This window comes from Cupressus sempervirens, chromosome 6 (assembly GCF_028749045.1).
Source record: "Cupressus sempervirens isolate cs-2001-9-10 chromosome 6, ASM2874904v1, whole genome shotgun sequence".
Classification (NCBI taxonomy): Eukaryota; Viridiplantae; Streptophyta; class Pinopsida; order Cupressales; family Cupressaceae; genus Cupressus; species Cupressus sempervirens.
Window position 1 is genome coordinate 194,087,271 of NC_143123.1, and position 11,436 is coordinate 194,098,706.

The 11,436-nt window shown below is 35.1% G+C and overlaps 1 protein-coding gene across 2 annotated transcripts in view; it reads right to left on the reverse strand.

The window, feature by feature from the left end:
* Positions 1-9,138, reverse strand: part of LOC149551902 (nuclear poly(A) polymerase 4-like) — a 69,705-nt gene extending 60,567 nt beyond the window's left edge. For both annotated transcript variants that reach the window (XR_016352826.1, XM_089787402.1), the window contains exon 1: positions 8,745-9,138. Coding sequence is in view for 1 of the 2 variants with exons in the window: in XM_089787402.1 (XP_089643528.1) it covers positions 8,745-8,882 (138 nt within the window). In the remaining variant the exon portion in view is untranslated. The remainder of the gene's footprint in view (positions 1-8,744) is intronic.
* Between the last annotated feature and the right edge of the window lie 2,298 nt (positions 9,139-11,436).

The following is an 11,436-nucleotide window of genomic DNA, read 5'->3' on the forward strand; positions in this document are numbered from 1 at the left end:
GATCCATCCTGTAACAAATATTGCAAGTGTCAATGGTCAACAGAGAAAGCAGAGCCCCATACACCTCACACACCTTTAAAATGCGCATTGTCTTTTAAGTACTCACTTTTCATAATCACAGATTCTTGCTCACCTCTTCCGCAATGAAAATGTGCATAGATTTTTCGATTTCCATAACTCTTGCAAATTCTGCTACCTATTGAAAACAAATAGGGTTCCCAAACTCTTGTGAACTTCTTGCATACACAATTGAGTACACAAGCTTCTTTCTCCCTCCACTTCTCAAGTTCTGTCATATATAGAGTACACAGAACTGCAGCTTTCCCTCCAAGTCTCATAAATCAGTTAAAGCATAAAATCAACTTGTAGTTCACAAATGTTGACGCATGCTTTGCAGTAAGCAATGTGATGTTTACCCTCCACTTCCACCTCAAAACACTCAAGTGTGGCTGTGTCATTAAAAGAGACGGCAAACAAGGACCTTTCATGGTCCTGCCAGCTTAACATTTAATACCCTCACCCTCTTTTTGCCCTGGTTCATACTTTAGCAAATTCTGTAGCATACATCCCCGTATGTTTCATGTAGATGCCATTGCTCCCTACTTAACTGTTGTCACTCCTACATTCCGCCACCGTTTTTCCTAAGCTCACAGTTTCATACGATCTTCCAATATTGCACATTAAAGTTGCTAGCTGTCGATGCAGTACCAGTTCCAGTAAGAGAAAGCAATTCTCTTTGATTTCGGATGTCTAAGAAATTTCAGAGACAGTCATTGGTCAACTTGGCCTCAATGATTTGACGTAGAGGCCAGAAGATAGGAATGAAACAATGCATGTAGAGGCCAGACTATATAACTCTACCATAGAGCATGCAACCACCATTCCACCTTCAGTTAACTGTAAAAAAATGTTGCCTGTGCAAGGCACAACATGCTGAGAAGCCACAAGACACACAATCTTCCATGTGTTGTATTGGATCACACAGACAAGCATGACCCAAAATGTTTAAAATGCAAATACCATTATCATTGATCTCACTACATTCAAAATACTACCATATAAAATAACAAAATAGTAAATACATATCCATAGATATCAAAGCAATAAATGTAATCATAATTCTTGTATTTGAAATAGGCATATATACATATAATGAATAGAGATACCAGCCTATACATTCATTGACATTCCAAGCATTATTATAACCTATATTACTAGACAATGCATAGCTGGCTGTGCTGGCGAGCAAAATTAAGGTATTGAATATATATTTTTGCCCATGGAAGAAAAAAATATTATTCAATCGAATTTCTTTCCATGAATAGATATAAAGCTTTTAATGCTGCGCAATAACTAAGTCTTCTTTTGTATATATTCATGGTAGTATAATCATCCAAGCTTACAGAAACAAATTTGCTCTATATTGGACTTTAAGACAAATATAAACTGTCTTTGAAAACCACAGCAAACATTAAAGCATGTTTCTAAAACCCAACTGCAAGGTGACTTCAGTGATTCCAGGAATGTCATGGTTCTGATACTCAAAACACATTGCAGAACAGTGTACAGGGAATTTCATCATTGCATGCGCAAATACATTTATGTGATAATCTAAGATATTGGAAGAAACTCTTAAAAGCATATCAAACAAGTGGCTTCTATATGACTGTGCAACTTGTTGGTCATCCAGAAGCAACTGCAAAATACGTCCATCCATTATAGGTTATTACACAAATAAAAATTGGCTCCACATAACATGATAGGCAGTCAAGTATATATTCCTGAATCCTACTCCAAATTGACTTTGACAATTCAGAAAGTGCCGTGGTTATCTTGCTCAACCGGATTGCAGAAAATAAAATCCAGGGAATTTCAATAATGCCTGTAAGAATTCATGTATCCGATGCTTGCAGGCAAATAAATAACAGACTAGGGTGCTATCACCAGCAATTCCATACATGAGAAACTCTTGCAGGTACAGCATTCAATGGACTTTTATCTTGCCCTGAGGCAGAGCATCTCAATCTACATGTCTTTTATATCTTGCCCTACAATTGTGCACCTTACCCTGCAAGTCAAAACAGAAGCCATTAGCCTAAAATATTATTCTTCATATAGAATTAGTTATATCTCACCATGGTTTTTCCCTCCTTAATTCTTCCACATAAAAACTGGAGTTAATCTGTATGTTCTTCATCACTTTATCTTTCTTTGCTGCAAAATTGGTTAAGGTTAATTAATGTGGAGTTGTGATAGAAAAAGTTCAAATATATGTTCAAGACTGATTCATCATAACTATCAATTCTCTGGGTATTTCAAGACCCAAATAGAAAGAGTTTTGCTCAATCCAGTTAAGCCTCCTTGCCCAGATTTGACAAGGAAGTACTTCACAGTTCCAAATCACCTACGGGTAGACTAACTGTTGTAGCAGACATGTGAATATCTGCCACTAATCCACCAGTCTCATTGTGATCAGTTTACTGTGTGTCCTCGTTATTTGATATTTCTATGAGCTATATTTTCTAATCCGACTCTGGAGAAAACAGCTGACTTCACAGTTATCTATTTGATTGAAACTACCTTTTTGAACTGTGCAAGTGAATAGATCTATCAACCTCCTAGGCAAAAAATCAGAATCTGTTACTTTATTTGATGGTAATTTTGTGGTAGTGAATTCTTAAAAGACTGAAAAGTATAGATCAGATCTTGCTTATGGTCATTACAGAGAACCATTTACATTTCCACATCAACATTTCTGAAAATTTTATATGTCCTCTGCTGAAGCACAACAGGCATTTTACTGATTCCAAATTCAGCAAACTAGTTGCATGCTGATGCGTTATCTTAAGCCTAGCTGACCAAGAAATTTATGCTTGTGTTTGTTGTCTTGGTAATCGCCTTACTATTTTAATGATTACCAATGAGTTGTACAGTTCAGTGATTAACTGCTGGTTGAAACATGTGGAATATCAAGATATTTACATTTGAAATCTTTTGGACATCAATCAAAGCTCTGTATTTACTTTTCAAAATATACAGATCTAATTTTGTTGTCAAGTAAGTGTGAAAATCTCAATATGAAAAATTCTTATTATTATTATCTTTGTACACTTATTTATATTGAACAGGCTCTTCAGTTTTCTGTAGATATGAAAAAGTGAAGCCTTCCCACAAGATAGAGGGAGGACAGCATCATAAGCACTTTTGCTTACTATTTATCTTGCAAAAATCTTATCAGCTAGTGTGTTTGAGCTGATTTCCTATAGAATTTGTATGAAATCTGCTCTTGTACTTCTTCTAGGTTGTAGTATAATGCACATTTACTAATAAAGATAGATAGTGACATCATACTGCTTTCCCAAACTCCCCATAAAATGTTGAACATGAACACAAGATGCTACAAACAGCACATTGCTTTCATACTCAAGATTACATATATCATATATGCCTTCGTAAGAATGATACAGTCTGCACAATAGTCTATATCTAAGCAAAAAGGGAAAATGATGAAGCTATTTAAGTGATCTTGAAGTGGCCACTTCTTCACTACCTAAAATCTGCCTTTTTCACAAACTTTCCTTAGTTACTGGTAGAATGAGATGTATTAGGCTGAATCAAAAATCTTTCATTTCATTTTTCGATCAGAGACCAGATAGAGAAAATATTGCCCGTTTGTCGGCATTCCAAAATTATCTTTAGCAAAACACAAATAATTATGAAGTACACAGAACTGGTTTCTATCAAAAAGCCTCCTACAATCTCATTCTCACTCTGTTGATGGATCACCAAATGTGATCGAAAACATTTATGGAAAAAAAAAACCAGATGCTTCCATATGCACGGTGGACTCCGGAAATATGATATCCTACAATCTATTAACAACCCTGTAGAAAATAAATATGTCCACTCCTTGGGAATACTAGATAAGTGACTTACTGATAATTGGGTACACTCACATTGTGCTGATGAAAACACAGAAATTTTGCTAAAAAACAACAAAGCTGTGTTTATTTCTGACAAAGCAAGTGTCAGCTAGAGGAAGGATGGGAACACTTTGGGCAAACTTTCAAATATCTCGTGATTATTTATTTCCAAATCCATCAGACATTTCCTAGAAGTACCATGATCTAGTGATTTCTTGCAGGTAGTCTGGCATAAAATTTCATTATTGATAGGGTCATCTTTATATAACTGCATATTTTTATTTTACCAGAGAATATGTTGCTAATTTGCCAAACCCCTCCTTGAGACCATGCACCATTGCCTAAGGCAGATTCAAGCCCATTCCACAGCAAAATAAATCAAAAGAATGGCATACACAGTCTAACCAATTATAAACATAGAAAGAACTTGCACATATATTCAGTCCTAAAATACAAAGTTAAGATAACAATATCGTTTTTATGCATCTATGAAACCAACAGTGCCTTACCCTCTTTGCTTCCAGATGTTTAATTCAAAACAATAACAAATATTACTTTTAAATATTTTATGCATACCTGGAACCAGCAGTGCCTTAACCCTCTTTTATTTTGAGATACTTAATTCAAAACATTTTGTGTCAAAGCAAAGCTGGTCCCCAATGCATATTTCAAAGTGCTCATATGTGGAAATATAAGCTTTAAGAAAAATCCTAGCCAAGAAACTCGTTCGACCAAGATAGAAAGAAGAAAATTATATTAATTTCCTGAAGAATGTGACTATTTAAGAAATTGTGTGTTATGAACTAAAATGGTAGACAATACCAACATTTCGGATAAGGGATCCAAAATCAGAACCCACAAGACATGAAAAGGTTCTAACTAGTTAAAATACTGCAGAAAAAATTAGACAATGGAATGAGCTGAAGTGGTAGAAAATATGGGATTTTCTTATTGGGAATCCAAGATTAAAAGCCACAATGCATAACAAAGTGCAGAAACTGGATAAAAGACTGTATGAAACAGACCTTACTGCTAGGCCAGGTGCAAGCTGAATAAATTGGATAGCATAGCTCAGGTCAATTTGAGGGAAGACCCCTCGATTTAGCACAATAGAGATTTTCCAATTTGTCAAAAGATGGTTGGTTTCAAGTGTGTGTATCAAAAACGATTTTCAAGGAATGAATGATAGAATACATTTGGATTCAAATATACACATCACCAGGTTTGCCAGTGATAATCCCAAAACTTTAAAAAAAATTGTTGAGCAAAATGATAAAGTTTAAGAAAAACTCAAGAGGTATTAGAAGAATCATAGAGTAAGATGAGCTCAAGTGATGAAATTGAAGATAGACATGCCAGATACCTAGGAAATGCGAAAAAGAGTTGAACTACACAAAATAACACATCCAGCACACTGATGCGGTGTACCCAACAGAACTTAAAAGACCACGTGCAATTCCCAGGTAAATTTAACAGTAGAGTCTTGTTCCACAAGGAGAAGGGATACTTGACCCGAAATCTCCAAACACCATTGGTATTGTTAATGCAATAATTGTCATGTTTTTTTGTTTATTAGCTCAAACTTTACTTAGTATGTCAAATAAACCTTTATAACTCTTCTACTTATACTTTTTTTTTTTGCTCCAAAATTGTGAAAACTCAGCCCTTCATTATTACTGTTCAAATTTCAATACAACCATTGTCATGTTTTTTTACTTTTTAATGTTTCTTAGTTTAAACATTAAACAGTATAACAAAGTTTCATATAATATTCTTATACTTGTTCCTTGTACACCTTTTTAAGACTAATTTTTTCAAGAACCATATACATTTGTGCCACCCACATCCCCCTCCCCCAACCTCCCCAAACTTAGGGCTTTGGTCCCCCCTCAAGCAACTCAAAGGAACCATACAGAAGAGATACACCCCCTCATGGTAAAATGAAAGAGAGTTGAACTCACACTGCCCCAGCTCTCCCCAAACTTAATGCCATGGTACCCACCTCAAGAAACTTCAAGGACTATGCAGAAGAGATACACCTCAATCATGGTGTTTAAGTTGAAGATTATCTCCATGAAGAAACTTATACCACCTTAATCATGGTACCCACCTCAAGGAACTTCAAGAACTATGCAGAAGAGATACACCTCAATCATTGTCTTTATGTTCATTCGCTCAAACTTCACTTAGTATGTCGAATTTTCCTTTATAGTTTATCTACTTATTCTTTATTCTTTTGCTCTGAAATTTTGAAAACTCAGCCCATCGTTGTTAATGTTCAAAATTTTGATTTAATCATTGTCACAGTTTTTTCTTTTCAATGTTTCTTAGTTTAAACATTAAATAGTATTACAAAGTTTCAGCTACAATTCTTATGCTTGTTTCTTGTACATATTTTTATAACTGACTTTTCAAGAACTATAAACATTTGTGTCACCCTCACTGCCCAACTATCCCCAAACTTAATGCCATGGCACCCACCTCAAGAAACTTCAAGAACTATGCAGAAGGGATACACCTCAATATGGCGTTTAAGTTGAAGAGTATCTCCATGAAGGGCTTGTCAAAATGAATTTGGTTCCAGATACATCCATCAAAACATAACCTACATAACACCCTTGAAAGCCAAAAATAAGTAGAACAAAAAAAGTCATAAAAGTAGAAAATACAAGAGTACTTAAAAATATTGGCCAAATGGAATGACTTGGAATACTAAAAAGAGAACAGAATTAAAGAGTAGAGCACAAGGTTCAAATTGAAAATATACGTAAGTGTTGAAATCAGGTAAAACTCACCATACCAGATACTAAATGCAAGTTCCAGATTTGACAAATGAATAGCCCTCAGTAGTGGCAATAAAATTAAAAACCAAGTATGTAATACTGATGTGTGCATGTGTATGAAACCTTTTTACCCAGAAATAACTAGAATTTAACAGAAATCATTGCCCAAAAACTAAGGTACCGAATCCTTATAAATAAACCCGGATCCTGATTCCAGTGAAAAGTTGATTCTAATTCCTCCCAGATTCTAGATGGGTATCCAGAGGAATCCACGGACATCCACAGATGTGGGTGCCCAAAAATGGGCCCCACATGCCAATTTTTTTATGAAGATTATGAATATTGAAGATGAATTTGGATATTAAATACGAAATATGGCTTGTAATTTATATTTTCATTGTGTAATGACATTTTGAGACTTTTGCAAAGAATGAATATGATATATGAAATATTTTATTGGCAATTATGGATTTATGAGTATCACAATTCTAACTTTTATAATATTGTAAGTTTGAAGAGTTGAACCAATGATGAATGAACATTGAACATGTTACATTTATGAGTGTATGCATATACATACATACATACATATCTGTCTGTGTGTGTGTGTGGAAATATCTATATATAATATATATACCCCCATGGTACTAAACCTGCCCAAAAGGAAATTTTGCCGAATCTATATCCAAATCCGAGCCCAAATTTGAATCAGAACCAGAACCAACAACCTAGCCAAAGAACCTTCCAAGTTTTATACAAAAAAAAATATGACCCAATATAATCTACAAAGGTTTTTCAAATGGAGATTGAAAGAGACTGGTTTGAATAGGATAGGTTTGATTAATAAAAATATAGAGAGGATGAACTTCATTAATTAAAATATCGTACCGTTGATAACATTACCATGGAAGTAGAAATCCATAATTATAACAAAAACAAGATAAATTTTCACGATGGTCTAACAGGATGGATTAAAGTAGTGAAAGGAAACAGAGCTCCAATGTGGAGCACCAGGTTCAAATCCAAAATACACATATTTGAAATCACATAATATACGTCGTACAATAAACTATTTACAAGTTCCAAGCGAATTTGACATGACATTAAATCCCACAGGGAGTGCATGTGTGTGTCTGCACGTATCTGCACTCCACATGTGCATGTGAATATGTCTTAGATGTGGAAATAACTAGAATTTAGCAGAAATCATTGCCCAAGAACCTTATAGGATAGTAACATGCAAAAGATATCATGACCAAAAAAAGTTTGCGCTGCTTAAATAGGATAGGCTTGAGTAATAAGTGTATCAAAACTGCCACGGGTTTGAACCCCAAGAATCATGATGGGGTTCAAGTTTAATAATGCATAACATCCAACACACTGGCTGTGGCAAAGCTAGAGTAAAATCCCTGGTGCAATTCCATATCGAATTTACGAAAAAATTACTCTCAGTCGAGAGGGCTTAAGGATACCCAACGAAGGAAATCCGCCAAGTTAATCGCATGTCAAATTACAGTCGACTCCAGAATGTCAAAATGTTTGCCACGAAATAAAATATGGGACAACACAATCAATTTCGTACATATACACGTATACATCAGCATGTTATACTCGTGAAAAGTAATTGACTTTCTTAAGCAATCCAAAGGTAAGAGATATCATGTTTCCACAGTCCATGTCGACAGTAGAAAGTGCTTTCGGAAAATACTGATGATCCATCATCAAAACAAAGAAAAATTAATAAAATGCCACCTCTAGCATCCTCCAAGCCAGACATAAAAGAGTCCAAGTTCCAGGTGAATTTGGCGGAAGAAAAATCTTTGGACGCAACAACTACGAGAAAGTTCGTCACCGGTAGAGTTCTATAGAGTCAAAACTAAGTATTTTAGGGAAAAAAAAAAAAATGGAGAGAGAACATCACGGGGTCAAGATAAATGTGTCATATGTTTACACATCAAAATCGAACAGAGATTTTTCTGTAACCTCCAGGTCACATAGTTCAAATAAAATGCAACTGTTTAAGAATTGAAAGACTGACCTTTTCCAAATCAAGATTCCTCTGCAGATCTGAGTCGGAGGGCCCCGACATCGAAATGGGCTTCGTTACGCCATACTTCTTTGGGTCCTCTGCTGGTGAACAATTCCCTTCTTCGCCCATGTCTTCTGAACCAACCATATCCACGGAGAAAATATAAAGAAAAAGGCAGCTCTTTGCAAGGCGTGTCTGATGCGCCTCGTTTAAAGGCCTAGTTGATGAAGCCCGGCCCTTTATAAAACATGGCTCGCCATGAATTTACTAGCGTCATCCTCAAACCCCACGAAGGTCGATCTCAGAAGGGAGAACACCTACGCCCCAGATCTTCCGCGGCATCTACAGCAAATGGGGGTTTTCCCGCACCAAGGAACTTCAACGCGAAAACCGCTTGTGCCGCGAAATACCAGCTGTTTGATGAAAAGATATATGTATTGTTTTGGAATTTGTGCACTTCGAAATTTTAATTTTTTGCGTCCATTTGGTCGCCGATGGTCAATAACAATAATAATATGGCGGATGATATGGAAATAGATTTTTTGGCTTGATGGCCGCCTCAAAGACTCTTTTGCTGTCGCTTTTTAAACTCTTTTGTGATACTTGTTTTTGTTTCTTTTCCAAGGGAAGATTGAGTTAAAAATGGATCCTCTTAGTTGTGAAATGACCAAGGGAACTTTGAGATCCTTTGCTTCTAGCACTTCTAAGGAACTTTTTTTTTTCAATGGGTGTTTCTTATATCTAATAAAGTAATTAAAAATTATAAAATTGAAGCTATAACATTAGTTATAGTAAATGAATGAAATATATATAATCAAGTCATGTTAGCTAATGGTTATATTAAGTTTTGTAACATTTTTAGTTCCTACCGTATGCAAGTAATTATAGCATCCAGTGGATGCCACTTTTTTCTAATTCAGTGAGCCATTCAAGTAATAGAATTTTGTGTCAGAATTGTTTTTATATAATGTTTGTATTTGGAACATTCAATTATTTATTGTTTTATTATATTTATTTTCGTTGAGTTTCATGCTCCTCTGATGAACAGTCAATGTTTTGGAATGACCATTTTTTCTTTTAAGTCTTTATGCAGTTGGCTCTCCATTATGTAATAATAATCACGGAGAGATTTTTGGTTTTGTAGAAAAGGACTGGTTTGTCCAATCATTAAAATTGTGTGTTATTTACTTTTTGTGTTGTGAGAAGTTTTATAGTACGTTTATGAAGTTGTATAAATGAGGTGTAGTCCTTTCAAATTTTTATGAGAATATCTTCCCTCCACTTCTGTCCATCAATCTATTCACATTTAGGGTCTGTTTGGTTCGTGGAATTTAAAAAACTGAGATTTCTACAAACCTTGGTTTAGCCAAATCAAGGTTTTGCAAATCTCCATTCCGATTTTGGGGATTTTACTTGAATCGTTTGTTCCACTCGGAAGATGCATGTGAAGGCACATTTTTAAGTGTAAGCTTGAAGTTGAAGGCAAATTTCAAAAAGTAGTCCAATCTATTATTTTTACACTCCTTAAAAAACATAACCAGGTTTTTATTTTCAATTCCTACTTGCTAGTAGGAAGTTGGAAAACCTAGTTTTGAGGCAAAATTGGAAGTCTAGTATGCTAATTCCATTTTGCCAATTTTAAAACAAACGCAAAAATTATCAAATTTAGATTTTGAAAAACCCAATCCTTGTCATCTTCCAAGAACCAAACAGACCCTTATTGTGGGTTGTCAGCATGGTTTGAAGTTGGAACACAGTTAATCTTATTGCTTCTCGAAGTAGCTATTGTCAGTAAGTTGATTGAGTGCATTTAATCTTTGTTCATAGACAATAAAGATGGTAGGCTGCATTTTTTTTTTGTGCTTAGAAAATCAGCTTTTACTCTTCCCATTTTTCGCTTGACTCATTATTTGTGTAGACAGCATAGTGAAGATATTTAAAAAGCAATCTTTGTACACTCTAAAATCCCCAAATGAACGTTGAAATTGGTTGTAGCTATCACATCAATTTGAATGTTAGTTTGACAAGTTACAAATATAGAACTGAGTTATTATGTAGGGTTGTCAAATTATGAGAGAGAAAAATCAGGAGTGCTTTGTTCTTTCAAGTAAGCATGTTGTGGGCTTGTTTTCTATTCTATTGCAAATTGTGTTGTGTTATTTGCAATTTATTCCCTACTATCTTGAACATTCTTTGTTGGATAAACAAAATAATGATACCCTTGTTTCTTTAGAATGTGTTTAAATCTTTTGATGTACTGAGCTCGATTTTGCTATGATAAAAAAATTTGTGGGTGTTAGTTTTATACTCAATTTTTTATATAAAAATAGTTATACATAGGGCGAGATTGCTGAGTGGGCTTTAGTGATGGGCGGCTTGAAATGCTAGTAGACTATTGATGTTTTTCTTTGGCAGGAATTGTTAAGTTAGGACTAAAAACCATATACCTAGCACTGTTAAGAACAATTAGAAATAGATCAAATGTGTGAAACTTCTCTCTAGAGGAGAATCTAGCGTGACATACATGTTTAAGGTGGTCTCGTGGGGACACAGGGATGATCTCCGACTCAGACCTGGCCCCTCTCTTGGTCCTCAAGTTGGTGACCTTAATTACATGTCTTCCTTGTTGAAGCTTTTTGTTCTCTAAGTTTCTCTGTTGAAAGTCCCCAACCTTAATACCCAATGACCCAAATGAACTAAA